The 22,854-nt window shown below is 36.7% G+C and overlaps 4 protein-coding genes across 10 annotated transcripts in view; 1 reads left to right on the plus strand and 3 right to left on the minus strand.

Annotated features, from left to right (window-relative positions):
• The window catches only part of fsd1l (fibronectin type III and SPRY domain containing 1-like), a 36,844-nt gene extending 33,603 nt beyond the window's left edge, over nucleotides 1-3,241 (minus strand). For all 6 annotated transcript variants that reach the window (XM_059549663.1, XM_059549662.1, XM_059549661.1 and 3 more), the window contains exon 1: nucleotides 3,124-3,241. In XM_059549663.1, the coding sequence (XP_059405646.1) occupies nucleotides 3,124-3,138 (15 nt within the window). In that variant the 5' untranslated portion in view covers nucleotides 3,139-3,241. The remainder of the gene's footprint in view (nucleotides 1-3,123) is intronic.
• Nucleotides 3,242-5,718: 2,477 nt separating this feature from the next.
• On the plus strand, nucleotides 5,719-14,428 carry rilpl2 (Rab interacting lysosomal protein-like 2). Of its 2 annotated transcripts, none has more exons than XM_059549666.1 (4): nucleotides 5,719-6,184; nucleotides 7,112-7,260; nucleotides 7,540-7,659; nucleotides 14,022-14,428. In XM_059549666.1, exons 1-4 carry the CDS (start codon nucleotides 5,888-5,890, stop codon nucleotides 14,041-14,043), a joined length of 588 nt encoding a protein of 195 aa, XP_059405649.1. In that variant the 5' UTR covers nucleotides 5,719-5,887; the 3' UTR covers nucleotides 14,044-14,428. The 2 variants fall into 2 exon arrangements, with proteins under 2 accessions (XP_059405649.1, XP_059405648.1); XM_059549665.1 differs by having other exon boundaries at nucleotides 5,720-6,184; nucleotides 7,109-7,260.
• Nucleotides 14,429-15,407: 979 nt separating this feature from the next.
• kmt5ab (lysine methyltransferase 5Ab) lies at nucleotides 15,408-18,562 on the minus strand. The gene is made up of 8 exons (XM_059549664.1): nucleotides 18,420-18,562; nucleotides 18,219-18,313; nucleotides 17,940-18,072; nucleotides 17,663-17,825; nucleotides 17,383-17,473; nucleotides 16,482-16,541; nucleotides 16,205-16,395; nucleotides 15,408-15,941 (listed from the first exon to the last, which is right to left on the minus strand). The coding sequence occupies exons 1-8, from the start codon at nucleotides 18,427-18,429 to the stop codon at nucleotides 15,731-15,733; spliced, it is 954 nt and encodes a 317-aa protein (XP_059405647.1). The 5' UTR covers nucleotides 18,430-18,562; the 3' UTR covers nucleotides 15,408-15,730.
• Nucleotides 18,563-19,760: 1,198 nt separating this feature from the next.
• On the minus strand, nucleotides 19,761-21,674 carry mtrfr (mitochondrial translation release factor in rescue). Its single transcript, XM_059549059.1, has 2 exons — nucleotides 21,205-21,674; nucleotides 19,761-20,170 (listed from the first exon to the last, which is right to left on the minus strand). Exons 1-2 carry the CDS (start codon nucleotides 21,490-21,492, stop codon nucleotides 19,946-19,948), a joined length of 513 nt encoding a protein of 170 aa, XP_059405042.1. The 5' UTR covers nucleotides 21,493-21,674; the 3' UTR covers nucleotides 19,761-19,945.
• Nucleotides 21,675-22,854: the final 1,180 nt, after the last annotated feature.

The raw sequence follows: 22,854 nt of genomic DNA on the forward strand, positions 1-22,854 counted from the left end.
TTATTAATGCATTAAAGCATTAATGAATGCAGGGTTAAAGTTTGATGCTGTGTGAACCTCATGGAGGATGAGCTGAGCTATTGTTTAATGTCTCTGTTGTTTTCTGTCAAGCTACAGCAACTATACGCTTACGCAAAAGCATACACATATAATATGCATTTGGAACAACATGAGAGGGAATAAATAATGACAGAATTGTCATGTAATTCAGGGAAGAATGTTTAACAAAAATGTAACTTGTACTTTTAAAGTAATTGTTGCTGTACCCTACCAAGTACCAACACTGAATTACTGATACTACATCCACAAGTTTCTGTACAAAATTCCAAGTGCTTGCAAGAGACGTTGGTCGAAGAAACCCAATATGCATGAATAACAGAGAGGAGTAAAAGCTTATCAGATCAGACGCTGTGAGAGAGAAGCATGCCATGATTAAGCAAGCTGAGGGATTAGTTCAGCAGAAGGAACAATCACTCTCAATGAACTAATGATTCATATAAATATAAAATACCTATATACTAAACATATGTAATAATAATATTATCAGTATAGACAAACTTACACATATTTCTCTGAAATTGTTTTGCCGAGGTAGCCACTAGCCAGTTGTTTTGTTTCATGAAATTATGTATGTTGGAGATTACACATTGGAGTTAGCACAAAAGGTAGCACAAGCAATATATGAAATGTAGACTACTTCATACGCTAGGCTATGCCACAGCATAACTCTCTTCACAGAGATTACCATTTTCAAGCAGTCTACAGACACATACACAAAGTCAACAATAGGGTCAAGACTGAATGACGTTGTAGTGCACACTATTTTGGTCAGACAGTCCCTAATTCCCTCAAATCCACACCACGCTCTATAGTCCGTGTCCAGAAGAGAGTGCTAGTTAAGGATAAAGGCTTCTGGGCCTAATCCAGAAAGACTGCTTTAAGATTACACAATAGATACACAACAGACACAACAAACACAAAATTATGTTTCTCAAATTAAGAGATTCAACTTGTTGTAATATAAAGAACACAGTTATACTATCTATAGCAATACTGTTTTTTTTTAAATTGTGCATTCATGCTACATTTTTACACTTTATTTAAAGGTGTTCTTGTTAAAGTTTATTTATACAATCAAGCACAGAGCGATATTAATTAACTTCTCAACATGACTTGCATTTAATAGTCCTGAGGAGAGCATGTCTGCTACAATATTGTTTAAGATTTCAGATTGGTTTAGGGTTAGTTGTATGTAATTATGCATAAACTACTGTTAGTTCTACATGTAACGTAATAATAATAAAGTGCTGCCAAATACTCACTATTACATTTTTGAAGGTCACAATGAAAGAGAAGTTGTGACAGATCATGAAGTGAAGAACATGCTTGAGATGAAATATGAGACGATGAGGCATGTGATGTGTGAAGAACAACAAAGAAATAACCAAATAAACATCATGCGAGCAGGCCCTTTAAAGGAATATTGGTGTTTGCCTCGATCTGTTGAGGATGTTTGCCATTCAGATGAGTTTTAAAATGGCTAAAGATTTCACACACTTGAAACCGTCTGTCTGTTACATTCAGCTTGCAGTTCCACAACTCTAAGCTTAGTCAACACAAAACTATTGACAGCCAACTGCAAAGGGAAACATGAGAGGGCATTGCTGACCTAGTTCAGACACATAAGTCAGGTTTGGTTCTAACTATCTGTAATTTGCTCTTTGACCATCCCTAACCTGAAGTGGAGAATTAGAAACCATCAAACAATAAGATCCACCTTTGTAACAGATTCACATGCTTACACTTTATAACTAAGGAGTTTATGGAGGCCAGTAAACCTGATCTAACTTTCAGGGGCTGCAATCTGATCCCTTATGTTTCCTCTGACTGCTGGACTCCAGATGAGATGGATTTTGAGTTGCAGGTGAATAGAACGACCACCCGTTGAAGTCCAATGTTACGTTACACCCTGCATCACCTTTGAAATCTGACTCCTTCAAAGACCAACTTCCTGACAATACAGTCAAAATTGCACTCAGGTTGTGTGCTATCCCCTTCCTCGATTAGCCCTGATACAGGAAGCATGCACATGTGTGTATTTCTAGGGTTATTTATATACAACACTCTCCCAATTGATTCAATAATAAAAGCATGACCACAACAAAACTGCATAATAATAACTGCATTATAATCAGTAATTACGCACCACGTTAAACTTCTCAACATGACTTGCATTTAATACTGCCGAGCACAGAGTAAGAACATTCACTAATATACAGAGATGCAACACACCTATGCAAACACTCGAGACAAAGATGACTTTGACTGCTTCCTCAGAGGTCTATCACAGCTATCATAACATTATGTGGAAGAATAGCATAGTAAGCAGGAATTAAATGGCATGTGTGTGTTTAGAGATCTGTTTCTGTTCATGTGCACAGCTTTTTATTCCTGCCTGATGTCACTTCCCATCTCTTTATCTACTTTTACTAAGTAAACATGGGAGCGCAGGTGCTCTGCTATTACAAAAACCTATAGCCTTCATATTACACTTATGCAACCTGTATTTTTTGTAATTCTGGTTAAATGTTAAATATTTATTTTACTCTCTCATTATATAATCTGTATCTTTCATCAACATGACACATTTTACAGAATGAGACACAACGTTGAGCTAATGTAATGTATAGCACAGAATAATATAGCCTATTCGTGTTCTGTAACAAGGGCTCAGTCCAAAGTAGCATAACACGGGACGTTAATGTAACATTTTTACAACCGGCAACACAAAACACATGTGTGTTAGATTCGGTCTAATATAAATCCTCTTCATGAATATAGCTGCCTATATACAGCCACAGGTCAAACACTATTTTTAATACGCCAATGTCAATTCATAAAGGCCTCAAGAACAGTTGACACTTACAGTGAATATAGCATATTCGTTTTCCACTTCATTGGTATGAATGTAAAGCAGGGTCTATTTACAGAGCCGGGCGATTATTAACGGTGCTGCGTATAAAAGCGACATGATAGAGTAATATGATTCCATCATCATAATGGGTCGCTGAGACATTTCAGCTTTTCAATTTTATCTAATCACTGCAACTGTTTGCTACTTACTTTCTGAGAGTCCATTACGAGGAGGGCAGAGGAACTGTCTTCAGCTCATGAACTGTTGAGAATGTCGCCGCCAGCAATGAAGCCGCCCGATGATTCCCTCTGGAACGAGGAGGAGACTGCGCATGCGCGGTGTGTGTCTCTCTCACAGAGGACTATCTATGCGGCATTACGTCACCAAAGTGTGTGGACTCTTCTCGGAGAACTGCACCGGTTGAGTGACTACAAGGCGCCTGGTCGGGTTACACACCAGGGGACCTATTCTCATCTTGCTTTACACATAAAACATAATGTCAATAATCATGTACCTATGTTAAAATATTGATCGAACTGTATTATTAAAGAGATAGTTCTGCCAAAAATGAAAATTCTGTAGCCTAATCATTTAAAAGAAGATATTTTGAAGAATGTTAGGCTAAATGAACAGATGAAGGTAGCCAGTCGATGGCTTATTTTATAGCTTATTTATCGTATCAGGATATCCACCTTTAGCTATTGAACTACAATGTTCAAGTCTGGAGGTCATGGAAACGTTTTATAAGTCTTGCCTTGAGCATCACTGAATGTCATGAGTTAAAATGTCAGGCACTATTAGAGTGAAATGTGCAGAAGATGTTGGATTGGCCAAAAATTACCAAAAGCTAACAAATGGTCAAGCTTTTCATTAAATAAATAAGACAACAACAACCAGAGTTATCCAACAATAAATAACAATTATCCAATAATAAACAAAAATAGAATAAGCTACTGTCGACACAATGGCATGTTTAAACAGCCAATACAGTGACTAAATACACACAGCACATAATTTTAACTTCAGAATCAATACAAACAAAAAAACACAGCAGTCTGGAAAAGAGTAAAAAACAGCCCACGCTTCAGTGAAGATCAGTGAGCATTCATCAACCCTTACCCTTCCTCTCCTTGAGACCAGTTGAGAGTCCCCATAGAGCAGTGATGAGACCTGATACCAGAGAAAATGAGCATCTACTGCCACTCAGTGGATTTACACACACCAAGAAGACACTTACAAACCATATCTATCATCTTGTACATTCAGTTATTATTTTGTGTTTTAGCATATAATTATTATTATTATTTATAAAAAAAAATGTCAGTGGCAGACATAGGGGTGTAAACTTGGCACAACTGTATAATTCATAGAATGGTGTTTTTAAATGTGTTTATGTGAATTCTGTAGTCATTCAGTTTCAACTGAATTGTAAAATTACAGAATAGTTGACTGAGTATTTTACCCTTTTCGGAAATATTAATACAAGTGACGTAATTTATATATATTCTGCATAAATAAATAAATATGTTTGTGCTTTTTTTTTTTTTACTTTGTGCTATTACAACCAAATTGGCAAGGGTAATTATTTCATTATTTAACACACTGGATATCGTCCTGCTAAATGCACACTATAAACGAGAATACACTCTCATCTCCCTTATATATGTGTTTAGGATATTGGGAGGAATATCCAATTAAGAACAATGTCTGTAAACTGTAATACATTTAAGTTTAGCATGTGCAGGATAGTTATGCATCACCCAACACACACACAATACATAATAGGAATTAAATGGAAACAATATAAAACTTAGCTGTAATGGCACAAAAAAAGAAAAATATGAAAGGGAGACATCTTGCCACACCACTGGGGCAAAATAACCCCTCTAACTGAGGAACATAACATCTGATCTAAAAGGCAAATTAATCCTGATTTTTTTTTTTCACTTAGGAAAAACAAAAATGCCATTAACCGAATTGGTAAAATTGTGCATCTTGGCAATGTAATTTGAATTAATCTAAAATGGAATGTTTTCAATATGAATTCCAATAGGCCTATATAAAATGATGATAATGATATTGAGATTTATTTGTTGCTACTTGTCACATTTGGCCTGTTTTGGCATTGAAACTATGAGAAAAGTGTATACATTTTTAACAAAATAAAACAGTTTTCATATTGAACTAGGCACTTTTTTATTTATTTTTTTATTTATTTATTATGGGTTATGAAAGGTTCATATTTTGGTTTTGGGAGTCACCAACAACACCTTGACATGCATGCAAAGTCAAAAAAACACTTTCACTGTCTTCTGTCTTATAATATGCATTTATTTTTATCTTACTTGCTCAACGTCTCCAAAACGATTAATTTTTTCCAAATCCCTCTTTTGTAATCTACGGTGATTGGTCTCGTTTTCATTTTATCATGAGCCTGTGCTGCTTTGTGTACAGCGTTACCTGGGAAACCGCTATGATTTTTTACAGAAAAGCGGCACCTAGTGGCAAAGAAAAAATTTGCAAACAAGTGGGCAGGCAATATGCTAATATTTCACGATGACGTCAACATGGAGCGGCTTGAGATTCGTTTTAAAAACGACTCGTTTCATTGATTCAGATTCGACTCTTTCTTTTGAGAGACAATAACTTTATACACGGTGCACTTCCAGATTTAAAACTTTGCAGGGTGATTTTATTCACTAAGAGCTGTGTTACACACTGCATGAAATGTACTTTTCTAAAATCCATAATGCGGGACTTTAGACAGAGTTCTCAAACAGTGAGCGACTCAGCCATTGGTTGGTTTGCACGTCACTCAAACGCTCAAAGTTACAGTAAAGTTGAGGATCCAGTTTGGAAGAGGAAGTTGTCATGTAATTTGTGAATGCATTGGAACGGTGAACTGGAAATCGTCATATCTTGGAAATATAACTCTTTTTTTAACAGTGTTAACATAGTTCTTCTTGGATCAGAATGGAAGCACGGCACGACAGTTCACCCATGCAGGCTTTCGATAAGGACGTTTTGGAAATTACTGTTGAAGATGTTTATGACATTTCTTACGTGATCGGCAGAGATTTATTAAAAGTCAACACAGGTAGCCGGGAATTCTCGGATTTACAGTTCAAAATCATCCGTGTGCTGGAGATGTTTGAGACCATGGTGAATAAGTACAACGTGTCGCTGGAGCAGCTGAGGATGGAGCTGGACAATATGAAGCGAGAAATGGACAGAGCTGTAGCAGAAGATTCAAGCGGTAATGTTAACAATGTGAGTGGGTTCATGTGGAGCTCAGCATCATTTCTGATGCTCCGACTGCTGTTCAGTTTTTTTTTAAACGAATATTTCCGGTTCAATACAAGTTAAGCTCAGTCGACAGCATAATGTTTATTATCACTTTTTTTTTTACCTATCTAACTTTTAAAAAATCTACAATAGAGACGAGTGGGGCCAATTTTGGAGATCTTAAAGGAATAGTTCCCCAGAAAATGAAAATTTGCTGATATTTTACTGTCCCTCGGGCCATCTAAGATGTAGAAGAGTTAATTTCTTCATCGGAACAGATTTGGTGAAATGTAGCATTGCATCATTTTCTCACCAATGGATCCTCTGCAACGAATGAGTGCCGTCAAAACAGCTGATATACAGTAAACATAACAATAATCCACATCACTTCAGTCCACCAATTAACATCATTTTGAAGTTAACAAGTCCTTATATATATATATAGATATATATATATATATATATTTATTTATTACACTCGTTTTAGGGTTTATTGTTGTGTTTCTACTATTTAAGATGAATATTTCCAGGTTTAAGGATTGAATCTGTTTACTTCCATTCTAAATGCCTCATTCTAACCCAGATAAAAAATGAGGAATGAGTGGTAAAATGCTAATACCATATTCCTTTGAATTTTGCATTTTATGAGCGAAACTCCCAAGAGGAGACCCCAAAAAGTCATCTAGAGTTAAAGTAGGCATGAAATTAAAATGAACTCTATTTTCTTCTTAATGCACGTTAATGGTCTTAATTTTGTAGCTATGTAATAAGACTTAATATTTATTGATTTAGACTTATTTAAAAACTTGACAGCAAATGTTTCTTGATTAGAAGGCCAGAGTCTATTTGTAGTTTGTGCAAACATTTATTTATTCCAGGGGCAATATGTAATATTTTATTCTTTTAAAGCAGACTGTTGGTCCAAACAAACTAGTTGTGGACTTACAAGACCCAAACCGACCACGATTCACCATGCAGGAGTTAAAGGAGGTTCTGCAAGAGAGAAACAAACTTAAAGCCCAGCTGTTGGTGGCCCAAGAGGAACTACAACTCTACAAGAGGTAAAAAAAAAAAAAACCCACCAACCTTGGTTTCAGTGCTGCTTTACTCATCTTATGTCATAGATTAGTAACTGCTGTTTGTGTTATTCCATAATACAGTGTGTTCTAAATTGGTGCAAAAAAAACCAAAAAAAAAACAACAGGAACATTTTTGACTTGTGTGCTGGTTTGTCCTAATCTCAACAGCAAATAAAACAATTCTGAGAGAAATTACATTGTGCAATAATTCATTTGATATGTGTGGTCTCAGTCAAATCCTAGCATCTACTGTGCTTGCAGTGGAGTCCTGGGCTCCGAACAGAAGATGGTGGAAGTAAACCTGGAGACCCTTCCTCATTCTGAACCTGCACCCTCCACCATTATAGAGGAGCCCAAAGAGAAGAGCACCATTCAGAAACTGTGAGTGCTTTTAACTAGTTTGGTCTTTGTCGGAGCTTTGTGCAGTTCCAGGGGTGTATTTCAGAAAGTGGGTGTCTGTTAACCCCAGAAAAGGGAAATTCAGAGTTTTGGGTTCCAATAAAAGACAGAACTAAACCTCTCTGTAAGTTGCCATAGTAACTTACTCTGTGAACCTAGGCTGCATTTACACTGGAGGTCTTGATGCCCAAATCTGATTTTCTGACTATATCCGATTATCCCAGCCCTATTTCAACTACTTGTAAATCATGAGAAAATTCCCATTCTAAACAGTGACAGGGGGCAGTGCAGTCACCTGTCAGTGACGTTAGTTACCCTTTGTTTCCGCCTTTAGTGACGTAGAAACCACATGACAACAGTGTCGTGGACAAATTCGGAAGTAGTGTCTAGCGTCCAGCAAACCACTAGCTTGCTTCAAGCAGTTCCTTATTTACTTCTTGCACGTTTTATGGTGGATTGTGTTACATATTTATGGAACATAACTAATGTTTACCTTTGGCTGCTGGTTGTGTCGACAAGGACAGCTCCCACGTATGCCATTATAATGATCAACAAGATTAGTATTATGGGGCATACACGACAAACTAGACCCGCGCGAGGACGCATCTGATCCATAGTCTGATCGCGTCTTTGCATTGACTTTGATGTAACCTACGCGCAAATCGAACTCGCGTCTGCTATGTATGCCCAATTATTGTGATTGAATGTACACGAGTGTATATATTTGTTGAATAAGTGGCAATAGTTTTCATATCGTCTGATTGATGGCCATCAGCGGTTGGGTTGAAGACAACAAATCCCATCATTCCACGCTCCTCCTTAGCATCATCAAACCACGTGATTGTTATTGTTTTGGTAGTGCACCCTCTAGTGGCAGTTCCTACAACCTGTACCTTTAAAGAATAGAATTAGAATAGTGAGTGCTAAAGTTAGAGGGTCAAATAAAGATGAAAGAGGTTTTAAGCCGATTCTTGAAGATGGCTAAGGACTAAGCTGCTCGGATTGAGTTGGGCAGGTCATTCTACCAGGAGGGAACATTTAATTTAAAAGTCCATAAAAGTTACTTTGTGCTTCTTTGGGATGGCACAATTAAGCGACATTCCCTTGTAGAATGCAAGCTTCGAGAATACACATAAGTCTGAAGTAATACATTTAGGTAAATGGTTGCAGAGCCAGTGGTGGTTTTGTAGGCAAACATCAGTGCCTTGAATTTTATGTGAGCAGCTATTGGTAGCCAGTGCAAATTGATAAACAGAGGTGTGACGTGTAATATTTTCGGCTCATTAAAAATTAATCTTTCTGCCGCGCTCTGGATTAATTGTAAAGGTTTGATAGAACTGGCTAGAAGACCTGCCAAGAGAGCATTGCAATAGTCCAGCCTGGACAGAACAAGAACTTAAACAAGGAGTTGTGCAGCATGTTCCGAAAGAAAGGGCCTGATCTTCTTGATGTTGAATAAAGCTGTCCGGTCCTGCAGATTTGTTTTAGCAATGTGGTCTGAGAAAGTCAGCTGATCATCAATCATAACTCCAAGGCTTCTGGCTGTTTTTGAATTAGTTAAGGTTGATGAGCCTAACTTGATGGTGAAATTGTGATGAAACGATGTGTTTGCTGGAACCACAAGCAGTTTTGTCTTGGCAAGGTTGAGTTGAAGGTGATGGTCCTTCATCCAGCAAGAAATGTCTGTTAGACAAGTTGAGATGAGAGCTGCTACTGTCGGATCATCAGGATGGAATGAAAGGTAGAGTTGAGTGTCATCAGCATAGCAATGGTATGAAAAGCCATGTTTCTGAATGACAGAACCTAATGATGCCATATAGACAGAGAAGAGAAGTGGTCCAAGAACTGGGCCCTGAGGCACCCCAGTAGTTAGATGTTTTGACTTAGACACCTCACCTCTCCAAGATACTTTGAAGGACCTATCTGATAGGTAAGACTCAAACCACTGAAGTGCGGTTCCTGAGATGCCCTTTGCTAGTAGGGTTGATAGGAGGATCTGGTGGTTAACCGTGTCAAAAGCAGCAGACAGATCAAGCAGGATAAGTACTGAAGATTTGGATTCCACTCTTGCCAGTCTTAGGACTTCAACGAAAGAAAAGAAGGGAAACTGGTCTGTAGTTCTCGAAAAGAGATGGGTTGAGAGTGGGTTTCTTAACTAGTGGAGTTATACGAGCCTGTCTAAATGATGAGGGAAAAACACCAGTGTGGAGGGATGTGTTAATGATGTGAGTGAGTGCAGGTACAACTGCGGGAGAAATGGCTTGAAGGAGATGAGATGGAATAGGATAGAAAGGATGAGTTTGGAGACATCTGCCTCAGAGAGTGAAGAGAAGGATGTAAATGAGTGCATGTTTGCTGGTGATATGAGTTTGACGGATTGTGGTGTGGAAAATTGTGCACTGATGTGAACTGAAAAACAAAGTCAAAGCTATTAGAGATGAAGGGGGGGGGGGGCGAGGAGGACAAAGAAGTGAGAAATGTTTTAAAAAGCATGCAAGAGTTAGATGATTCTTTAATTTTGTTATGGTAGTAGGTCATTTTAGCAGTGGAGACATTAGCAGAGAAGGAAGAGAGGAGCGACTGATACACAATAAGGTCAGTAGTATTTTTGGATTTGCGCCACACCCTTTCAGCAGCTCTAAGCTTAGAACGGTAGACAAGGGGCAAACAGTATCTAAACAAGATATAAGAGTGGAGCAGAAACTATCAGTAACACTGTTGGCATCTAAAGATGCTAACGGTTTAGGGGAAGGACGTGAAGATAAAACCATTGCAGATAGCCGTGAGGGTGAGAGTAGAGGTCTTCACAGTGCACCCGAGACCCGTCGACCCGGGACTATATTTTAAATGATCAGCCGGGTCCGGGGCCGGTCCGAATCTATTACCACGGGTCCCGGGTCTGTTTAACATTGTGTTTAATACCAGTGCGATCGGAGTCATCGGACTCAGAGAACACTCGGCCGTGATCAGACACTGCTTGTGTTTTTTTTGTAACTTGCAACTTGTAAAATTAGGAAAAGAAAACAGTGAGCCAAAAAAAAAAAGCAATCTCTCTCTCTCTCTGCCTTTAGAAGCAGAGCGCGCAGACTCAGAGTTAATGCAAGTGCACGCATGGTGATAATGCTTGCAGACTTGACACACTAATATATAATATATCAAATCAGCAAAACAATCTGAGGTGAACTGTCACATGAATGTTTTCTATGACGCTCAAATTGCGTTAAAGCATATTTTAGGTTGATACAGCTAGCACGCATGTGCAGTCTCAAGCGCGTTTCATGATTCTATGGCAACCAGTGAGGGACACTTCGACCACCAAACCGCGCTTTACATTTTCTCCCATTTTTATAATAATATAAATGAACTATTTAATCTTAAAGTTTTATTGGTCAGATTCAGACTCAACGCAGAGCAGAGTGCACAGAGATGTTAGCAAATAAATAATGTCAGCAGCCATGGCATTGCACGAGCGATCGTTATTATAGTTCAAAAGGGCAAACAGTCGAAGTATATGCGAGTTAACTCGAGTCAGAATGGACATGTGCACAGTTGCATTTGTCATCCGTCACAGTCATCATGTCACATCAAGTGGACTTTTGAAGCTGAAATAATGAGTGGATTAAGCTTGGACTTGGAATAACGAGAGGAATAACATGGATAACTTTCTTGTCGGAGGATTGTAATGCATCACAGGTAGTCAGGTACACGGAAGAGAGACTACAGCTCCTTAAATTAGGTAAGAAAAAAAGCTGTATTTTTCACAAAAGTTTTATTGACTTGTAATAGCAATTTAAGGTGGAATATGTGATAATCGGGTCCAGTCGGGTCTGTGTCTTCCTGGCGGGTTCGGGTCCAGCTTTCAAATAATAGACGGGTCCAGGTAGGCTTTTCTCGGATCTACACAAGTCCGGGTCCAGCTTTTGAAATATTAGACCAGTCTGGGTCGGTTCGGTGTAGTACATTACGGGTCTCTTTCGGGTTCGGGCATTAATTTTTGGACCCGTGAAGACCTCGAAACGTCGAAAGATGACATGTGGAGGGCTAAGTGATGAGTCAGGGACCATGTTGAGGTTAAGAGTGAGGAGGAAGTTATCCGAGGAGTGCGGTGGAGTAATCAGTACATGATCCGTGGAGTAGTGCCTTGTATAAATAAGGTCCAGTTGATTTCCTGATTTGTGAGTAGCAGTAGTTGACACTCGGTTGAGATCAAAAGAGGCAAGCAGAGTGTGGAAATCAGCAGACAGAGGTTTATCTAGGTGGATGTTGAAATCTCCAAGCATAACTAGGAGAGTACCATCCTCAGGAAAGTTTGAGAGCAGCACATCTAATTCATCCAAAAAGTTACCTAGTGGTCCTGGGGGACGATAGACAACTACAACATGTATTTTAAGAGGGTAGGTAACAGTAACTGAATGGGATTCAAAGGAGCTGTTGATACTCAAAGATGGTAAAGGATTAAATTTCCAATCATTAGAGATGAGCAGACCAGTACCTCCACCTCTTCCAGTCAAACGGGGGGAGTGGGAAAATGAGAAATTATTGGAGAGTGCTGCAGGTGTAGCAGTGTCCTCTGGTTTGATCCAGGTATCTGTCAGGACCATGAGATTAAGCTTTGAATGATTAATAATAGAAGTAATGAAATCAGCTTTGTTTACAGCAGACTGGCAATTCCAGAGACCAATAGAAAAAGAAAGTAGTAAATTAGCAGACAAAGGCAAAGTGTGCAGGTTGTTAAGATTGCGCTGCCTACATTGTGTGATGCGTGGTTTGTGAGTGGTAGTGATAATAGGGATTTATATCCCTTGCCGGTACAATACAATTTACAATTTTACAATACAATTGAAGATATTTTGGATGAAAACTGGGGGGCTTGTTACTGTCCCATAGACTGCCAAGTACGTTACACTGTCAAGGTCCAGAAAAGTATGAAAAGCATCATCAGAATAGTCCATCTCCCATAATTGGTTCAACCGTAATGTTATGAAGCGACGAGAAGACTTTTTGTACACAAAGAAAACAAAAAATAACGACTTTATTCAACAATTCCTTTGTCAACAGTCTCCTCCGCATCTTTCCACATCACTCAAACTGCCTACGCTCTTCTGTGTCAGCCGCACCACAAGGATGCGCTGTTTCTATGTGAATTTATGCTTAAATCTGAAAGAAAACGGTGCATCCTTGTGGAGTGGCTGACACAGAAGAACCTACGCTGCATACGGTGAAATGGAGAGACAGAGGAGACTGTTGACAAAGGAATTTTTGAATTAAGTCATTATTTTTGTTTTCTACATTTACAAACAGTATTCTCATCGCTTCATAACATTACGGTTGAACTACTGATGGCAGATGGACTATTTGGATGACATCTTTCATACTTTTCTGGACCTTGACAGTGCAACTTACTTGGCAGTTAAAAAATTACTTTTTGGGGGTACAAATGGAACAGTCTGATTGAAAGGAACTTCTGATGGATCATGTGACACTGAAAACTGGAGTAATGATGAAATTCAGCTTTGACATCACGGATAAATTACATTTTAAAATAGAAAGCAGTTTATTTTAAATTATAATACTTAATTTTACTGTAGGTTTAATCTAATACAGCATTGGTGAACAAAGACACTTAACTCTAAAGTCTGTTTATTCAAAACTTTCAATCAGTAGTTACTTAAAATACATGCCAGTATTGTAAGGCAGGTATGTGTACCTGTAAAGCCTGTTGTGTCTTGTAGAAAATACCTTTTTTTCCATCTATTGACGACTCATGTGAGTGGCGTTACCAGTAGCTGCAAGGTGCATCAGGTCTGGAGTCATGCCCAGTGGAGTTTACCCTTCTACCTCGAGTTATACATTTGTCAAAATCATACAAAATATATTGTTTCAAAGAAGCTTTACAGAGGTATAGGTTTCAGTGTCAATAGATTCACAAGAAATATGCTTTAATGTCTTTGAGTGTCCAAATAGCAAGCCAGAAAATGGACGTATACCAAGGAAAAACTCCTGGTGATATTTAGGTATTGGAGAGAAAAATGTAATTAGTGTTATGTTGTTATGTTATGTTAGTTTGAGAATCATTCTATTGTTGTATTTGTTCTGTTATATTAATGTCTTCCAACTTTGGCACCCTTGATAATATGTATACGTTTATGACATTTCTTTTTTGTGTTAAGTCCACACAGGTGCTCGGTAAACTTATGTCCACAACTCTGCATTAAGTTCTTTCTAAAGCTTTTCTGCTCTAAAGAAGAATGATGTTTTAGATATTTTCTAGCTCTTTGTAACACTGACCATATTTTATGATCCTGTGTGTCGATGTTGCTGACAAACAGTATGTCTCTTTTCAGGTTCTCATTTCGACAAAAATAGTTACCTGAATTTAGCACAAACTAAACACATTTGAGACAAGCAACCCTTCCAACAGGGTGAGGACAGATGCGAAGAAGTGATCTTTTTAATCCAGCCAGAAATGGGAAGTAAATCCTTCGCCTTGCTCCTACTCAGTGTTTTTAATTGTGTACATTTTTAACAATGATTGTGACAGTTCTCACTTTGTTCATCGAGTGTGAATTCAAACATGAATGACAAGATATGGCCCAAGATTTCCCTCTAAACACCTCCCTTAGATAATATACATTTGCAGACTATTTGAAACACTTGATTTTCATGAATATTATTTAACATTAATATAATTTGACTACTAGAATCAAATTTATATATCAGTCATTTTATGAATAGCACAAGTTTAAATTTATAGTCTTAATTTAAATTAGTCTTAGTAGTCTAGACTTTAAGCATTGGAACACTAGAAATTTTAAGGTTCAAATTGAGGTACTTCAACTAGAACACAAAAAGGCTGCTGTAGGAGGTAATGTATAGTGCACTAAATCTCATTAAGGTACATGAAGGGGTAAACTGTGGGCCATATGTCAAGATTCACTTTTATTGGCTTGCAGTATTCACTGTAATTTAGTAGACTGGATGAAATTTATGACAGCAGAATCAAAGTTTTTTGCGATAAGAAGGTATTAAGAAATGCTGTTCTGAGTACATTTTGTTTGTACATAGATTACTGGATTTAACATGATATTGAATCATTTAAACTATTAAATTTCCCTAGTTTTTATTTTCCAACTTTTGATCTTATGTCTGTTGTTATTTTTTCCCTTATGTGTGTGTATTGGATGTTTCCTATGTCCTTTATTTCTAGTATCCTTTATATAAAAAAATATATAAAAATAAAAATGTTTGAAATAAAATAAATACCTTTGTCACAAAGTTGTTTTTGTTTTTTGGTATAACGGCTCCCTGAATTACACTTTAACAATCAGTAATATAGATTGTTTACAGGACCCAGTTTTCTAGTGTCTTGGTATTATGTTATGGGGGTTCCTAACAGGTTACTTGCAGCCAGATGCAGTATAAAAATTAAAAATAAAAAAATAAGCAAGTGTATCACTTAGCCTTAGATTCTTCTGATTGGAATTACAGTCTTAGTCACGTTTTAATGGTATAACATTTGACATGTAATGCTTTGAAGATTTATTTCAATCAAATGTATTAATTAAAGAAACGGTGTATAAAAACAACCATTATGGAGGGTTTTGTGCAGCTGAAATGTTTTTGCACAACATTTTAAAGCATTAATAAAAGCATATGGTTTATATTCTGTGCTTCTTTAATGTTGTAAATCCTTATCAAATAAAAAGAATTAAAAAGACAAATGATTCAAAATCAATTTCTTAATGTAGTATAATTACTTTGCCATTAAACTCTTAATTTTGCATATACAAATGTACAGTAACTGCACCCATTTGAATATTGTCATCTTTAAAATCAGAGGCTTTAAATTCTTATACAAGTCCACACTACGAGGATGTAGATATTTAAAAACCTAATTTATAGTTGCTGTGGGTCGTTCAAAACCCCACACAAATAATTTTATGATACCATTTGTTAAAGTGAAAGGTTTGGCAACTCCAAACATCAGTGTATGTCCATGTTATTCCAACAATTTAAAATGCGATCACAATAAGACAACTAAACTGAGAGTGAATTAATGCTTAAGCCAAGGATGAGCAGCAATGGCTTCTTTACTTCGGTCACCGTAATCATAAAGCAGCTCCTCATCTACTTTGATGTCTCTGGAAGCCAGGAAGATAAGGTGAGGTGTTCCATTTATCTCATGCAGTTTGGTCCGAAGGTTGCCATTCTTACTGTGGTTGATCAGTCGGCCCAGACGGTCAGTTTCTTTGGTACCATCCACACTTTATATATAAAAAAAAAAAAAAAAAAAAAAAAAAAAACACACCACACATTCGATGTAACGGGTCTCTGTTGACCAACAGTTTTCGGTCAATTCTAAGTAAAGGCTCATCAAACTAAACTCTAGAGTTCATGTCTATTCATACAGATAGCAATGTTTACCTCAAATCTTGCATTAAAGCATATCAATAGTCAAAGTGAGATTAAAAAAGTTCTGGACAGAAGTTTGTTTTATAAAAAATGTAAAACACACCAAAATACTCACCAGTAGGTTTTGTCATGGTAGCGGAAATAGTACATGTAGCAGCCAGTGGTTGGGTCTTGAGCATATTGAGACTCTCTTGCTTTAGCATCAGCAATCTCTAACAATTCCCCATGGTACTCTACTACAAACTGGTCTTTCTGAAATGCTCGGTCTGCAAAAACACCTCTTCCTTTTCCATCAATACTTTTCACCTGATTTTAAAATTGGAAAATGCTTAAACCAAAGCAATTAAAAATTCTAAAGTTAAAATTGTAGACCATCTGCTTAATACGCTTACCTTGAGGCCCTCTTCAACATTGTTTTTGATGAGATCATCAAGGTGCTGCAGCTTTTCACACTGTTTTAACATGTCCACATTTAGCTCTGGATTTAGAATTCATTTTTAACAATGATAAAAAAAATTCATTCATCAATGGTAAATTGAGTTTTAAAATAATGGGTCTTAAGAGCTAAAAATGCACAGCAAAATGCAAATGGTAGCATATATTTTTCTTCTGTATTGTGATGTACATCAATGCAGAACAGGGAAAAAAATAAATAAAAGGTGCAGAGTGGGACTTGGTTCAATGCAACTGTTATTGAGATGTAGGTGTGGCCAAAGTTTGCGTGAGTTTGTAAGGGTACAACAATTGTGGTACAACAATTGTAGTAAAACCCCAAGTTTTTTTATTTGCGTTTTTTTAGATGCTTTGCATATAGGCAACAGCTTTTTCAAAATGATCCACATTCACATGGATCCCTACAGATTGAAACAAATTTCACAGTTATCACAAATTCAAAATTTTGTAGTTTACACAGAGACGATATCTGTATGGTTTTAAAAAAAATATTGCACTTTGAAACCGGGTTTCAAAAGTCTGCATTTCCAGGCCCCCAAAATGCAGTTGACATGTAAATGGATAGCCAAAACGCATAGGTTTGCCAATTTTGCAGAAAACGGTTTTGCATAAAAACCTCATGAATTATTGAAGTCTTACTTGTCACCAGAAGGAAGTCTGGCATTTTTCCCCAGAAGACTCAAGTATGAAAATTATGAGGTCAATTTTTTTTTAAAGAAAAATTATGAATCATTCACAAAAAGCTGTATAACATGCATTTTGCCAACTTAAAGAATAAACCATTAAAAAAAAAAAACAACAACAACAACAACACTTCAGATTTTGGAAGAGTTTACCAACCTTCAACTCAGCTGTGCCTTTCCTGCAACTTCGCCGAACAGGAAAATAATCGGTGACCTTTCGATTGGGTTTAGACTTTTTGTTTTTCAACCTAAAATATGATAAACAATGTAAGAAGATTTTACTTCTCTGTGAAATTGATGCATATTAACATTTTTCACTTATAAAATAGCAAACACACACACACACACACACACACACACACACAATACGTAACTAAATAAAATAAAAAATGACTGAAACAGGCAACTATTTATCAAATATTTAAAACTAAACATACTTTCTGTCTTTTGTCTTTTCACCATTTATCCTTTGCCCGGATTTTGTTTGCTTTCTTGTCCCAGACCCTTTATGAGGCGCATCAGTCTGCTCATTAGGTCCACAAATAAGGCTCTGTTTGCCACTGTCCCCTTTTTTAGGTGCATTCGGCTCTGCGTCTTTGACTAAACATAGAAAGAAGAAAGCAGCAAGTAAAACCAACTCTGGAGAAAACAATCTGGGTGAAACAAAAAGACAAATGAGTGCAATGTTATCGTTATTATAAGATTTAAACAAACCTTCACTCCGTTCGCTGGTTTTAGGTAAACGGTCCGTTGCTGTATTGTCATCTAAAATAAGGTTAAGTGGGTTATTCCTGAGCGGCTTGTTCAGATTCAGACAACTATGTATTGTTGGCTGCCCTTTGCATGACTGAAAGACAAATAGAAACATTCAATCAAATTAAGAGGAAATGCATTCTTAACGCGTTTACGGCGAATAACGTTAGGTCACAACATCGCTCAGTAACAATCATACACACAGTTGGTAGCGAACGAATACAAACGCATCTCTCCTACCGTGGGTTTTCCGTCCTTGTTCTCTTTAGCCTCTTCTACTTTCTCGTTGATACTGCCGTCCACAGGTCTTCGTTTGGCAGAAGATGACTTTTTGCCTAACGAGTAGATGAACAATGTTTATTTCTCAAAATTATTATGTTACCAGTTCGCTAAACGAATTATTGCCTTTGAGTTTCAGGCTAATTTGCAAAAATTGTTTACCCTTTCCCATTTTGTATTGGATTTCTCACAACAAACGAAATGGATTATAAACACTACAGCATGAGACAAATAACTCGACGTCAGGCTGCCTGGGTTTTAAATATCATTCGCAGCGTTCATTGGTCAATCCCTTGAAGAGTAGGATTGTGATTGGTTTACTGATCGCGGAAACAGAAAAAATAAAACTTGCGTCGTGCTACGTGACGTACTTCCGACATGAAATAATCGCTATTTTCCAGTTATGTAAAGTTATGTAGTTTTGTACAGAGACGAAGAAAAAGTGCAAAATGCTCTTAATTTAAAAGTTACTAATGTACCTAAATATTGCAACATCTGTTTAACGGCGAATTTTGCAAATCATTTTCATGATCCTGTTTTTCTATCTATAATTCTTATGACTTTAAATTGAATACTGAAATCAAAACTTGAAAGTATATTGTATAACCATTTAGTGTATTTGATATTCATTAAATATTTAATTATCGATGACAGTCACATAATTTGATGAACACTCATGTACATTTTCTGAATATTAGTACAAGTAGTGCTCTGAAAATGTTTTGCCCCCTTCCTGTGTTTTACATTTTCTGCATGTCTGTCAGACCGAAGGCGTGGCCTAATGGTTAGCTAGAGAAACGGACTCCTAACCCAAGGGTTGTTGTGGGTTTGAGTCTCGGGCTGGCACGGATTGTAAAAAAGTAATTGCCCCCAAACCTAATAACTGGTTGTGCCACACTTCACGGCAATAACTTCTATTAAACGATCGTGATTACTGAGTCTTTAACAACGCTGTGGAGGATTTTTGCCCACTCTTCTTAAAAGAATTGTATTAATTCAGCCACATTGGAGGGGTTTTGATCATGAAAGGACTGTTTAAGGTCACGCCACAGCATCTTAATCAAATTTTAAAATCCGGACTTTGACTTGGCCACTCCAAAAACTTAATTTTGTTCTTCTTGAGCCATTCAGAGGTGGACCTGCTGGTGTGTTTGGGATCATTGTCCTGCTGCATAACCCAAGTGTGCTTGAGCTTGAGGTCACAAACTGACGGCCGGACATTCTCCTTCAGGATTTTCTGATAGAGTGCAGAATTTATGTTTCCATCAATTATGGCAAATCGTCCATTTCCTAAAGTTGCAAAGCAGCCCCAGAGCATCACACTCCCATCACCATGTTTGACTGTTAGTATGAAAACATTTAAAACGTTTTGGTGACTGAACAGATACTTGTAAAAAAATTAAAAATTCCCCAAAAATTATGGATTTGCTATTAGTACTATCAAGACAAGATGTCTGTTTCCTTAGTTTTCATTTCAACAACACCAGGGACATAAGAGCTCACTAACTTGAAAGTCTTTTTTATTAAGCACAAATTGTGGTTGATTTCTATAACAGAGCAAAGCACTGTATCCAGTTCTCCAAATATATTTTCCAATATCTTCATTTACAGAATACACCATTAATGTGGTTCTGTCCACAGTGTATAATTAATACTAAAAAGGAAAAAAAAGTGAAATCATGTGCCCCTCAGCATTTGTCATCTTCTTTGTCTGAGTAAAGCATCTCCTTGAATCGTCTCTTTTTTTCCATGTTTTCATTTACTTTTTGCCGTTTTTCCTGTTTCCTCTGTATGGATTCCTTTTTCATTTTCAGCAGTTCACTTTCCTCACCCTTATACACAATTTCTAGTTTCTCACGTAAAATCTCCCGTGCTCGTTTTCTGTTCAGATCCACCGATCTGGTCTGGTGACACTGCAAAAGAACATGAGATCCTTATATTAAAGTAGTTTGGAATTGACAGATTACGCAAGACTATTTTGGCTTGACACCAATGCATCATGGGTGCTATTCTCTTACTCTTACTCAAATAACTTTGGTTAACTGGAGTTCAAATTCTATTAGTCTCTTCATTGTCAGGATCAACCATATTGACTATAGCTTTTTATCCACTAATCTTTAACACAAAACCATTCATCGTCACCAAACAATGACACACAAAGTCAAATTCAAACAACAACAACAACACAAAACAGGTCATCCTACCGTTTTTTTTGTTTTGTTTTTTTTGCTCTTCCAAATTATTTCCAATTCTTACAGATTTTCAGTTCAGGTCTACTTAGAACCATACTAGACAACACTTATCAAATGCATTTTTGTAAGTTTTTATTAACAAAATAATGCACTGATAATTTAAAGGTGATTCAAACTCGAAGTTAAAATTTGATTTATTAAAAATACAAATACAGTTTGATGTAATGAATCAAGAAAGTGCAAAGGCATATTAGATTGATACATTAATGGCTAGAACAAAAGGAAAACGAATAAAACAATATTTGTTTCATTTAGAAATGTTCCTACAATTTAAATTCAGCCTCAACTGATTCCAGTAACTTCTTGTGTGGTATTTCAAATGGCAATATTAGGTTATTTTGCAATAAAGAGATGAAATCAGAAGTTAAGAAATGTATTGGCAATTTAAAACATGCAGACCACACTTTGAATTATTATTAGTCAGTGTATTTGATATAAAAATGAATAGCAACTGTCTGTGTATTAATAGTTTAGTCAAATTGTGTTTGTAACTGTGACATATAAGCCTACATGAAGATAAGCCCACATTTCATGAGAGCATTTGATCAGTTCTTGCATTCCCTGGGAAATCCATATAAAGGGTTCACAAACTTTTTCTGACACCTGTACTTTTTACATGATGATTTCAATTATTTACACTATAAATCTGATTCTTAATAAGACGTATATCATGATCAATTATTCAATGAACTCACCTTTACGACGATCCCCGTGGGAATATGTCTGAGCACCACGCAGTTGCTGGTTTTGTTGGTGGCTTGTCCTCCAGGACCAGATCCACGAACAAACTGTTCATCAAGGTCTGCCTCGTGGACTACTGGCAGGTCAATTTGGTATTTCTTACCAGCAGCGAAAACACACAGCCATCCCGTTACCCGTGACCACGGCTGATGGAGTATGAGGCTCGTCGCTGTGTTCAGTGACCCCCAGAGCAGCCTCCAGGCAGAGGAAAGGCGCTGATTGACTAAAACAGGCGAAGTCATCCTTCAAAGTTTCCCCTTGCAGCTACATAGAATGTCACAATTATACTGGTCGGAATATAAACCAAATACGCGCATTTAAGTTACATCCCTGAATGAAACTAACACAAATCTCTTGATCTGACAGAAATACACATCATAATGCAGCAATGTTGCACTACATACACATGAACTTCACGAATCTTCTTCTTCTTCGGTTTTATGGCGGGTAGCATCAAAGTTAGGTGCATTATCGCCACCTACTGTATTGGAGTGTGAACCAGAGTTTTCCCTTTCAAAATGTTTTTTTTTTTTTTTAAATAAATACAATTAAACCCACTGTTTTTCTAAATTCTCTTAATCAGCTCAGTTCTCTTAAGATACAAAATTAAACTATCTAATCCATAAGTAAATATCGTTTTAAGATTTAGGTTATCCCCTCCCATCTTTCGAAGTTCATTTATCATAATTTCTCGTTCATTATTATATTTTTGACAAACACAAATAACATGATCTACTGATTCTTCCATTTCACAGTGCTCACATAATCCTGTAGGATGTTTATTTATTATTTTTAAGGTTTTATTCAGCATAGTATGCCCAACCCTTAATCTTGTTCAAATATTTTCCTCTTTGCTGCTTCGTTTAGTTATTCTCACTACTCCTACTTGTTGTATTTCATAAAGTTGACGTCCTGTTTTTCCTGTATCCCATTTATGTTGCTTTTAACTTCACGAATCACTTCTTCTTTTAGTTTAAATTATCCAGACTGTGTTCATACCGCCACCTACTGGGCTGTTCTTTATTACCAAAACAATATATAGACTAGCATAAGTACAACTGTCAAGTCCTTAGAGACTGAGACATAGCTACTTAAAAATATTAATACTTAATAATACATTTTACAAAACTATACAAAAATACAATACAAACAGGACAATAATAAATATTTAATAAAATAAAATACATAAACATTAAAGGTGGTTAAATAAAATCAGACTGATTAAACGAATCAAATGATCCTAGCCTTGTCATTTTATTATGCTACTGCTTTTAATAATAATAATTAATCTACAACATTTAGCATTTCAATTTAATTATAAATCAAACTCGCTATTACTATATAATTCTGAACTGTGTAAATATAATAATATAATAAATTTATAATAATAAATAAGTCCAGTATTCTTATGCAGTTGCCAGCACAAGAAAACCCCCAGCATGTGCAGTACCAACAATGCAAGAAAAGCAAGACAAATCGACTGTTTATGTAAGGTCTTTGTGGCCTAAATTTTGTGTAATAAATTCTGTTATGTTATGTTATACATAATTAGGGTCAATGCAGATGTGGGCTACTCTTTGTTAAACGTAATTTAGACACCTAGA

This window comes from Carassius carassius, chromosome 5 (genome assembly GCF_963082965.1).
Source record: "Carassius carassius chromosome 5, fCarCar2.1, whole genome shotgun sequence".
Classification (NCBI taxonomy): domain Eukaryota; kingdom Metazoa; phylum Chordata; class Actinopteri; order Cypriniformes; family Cyprinidae; genus Carassius; species Carassius carassius.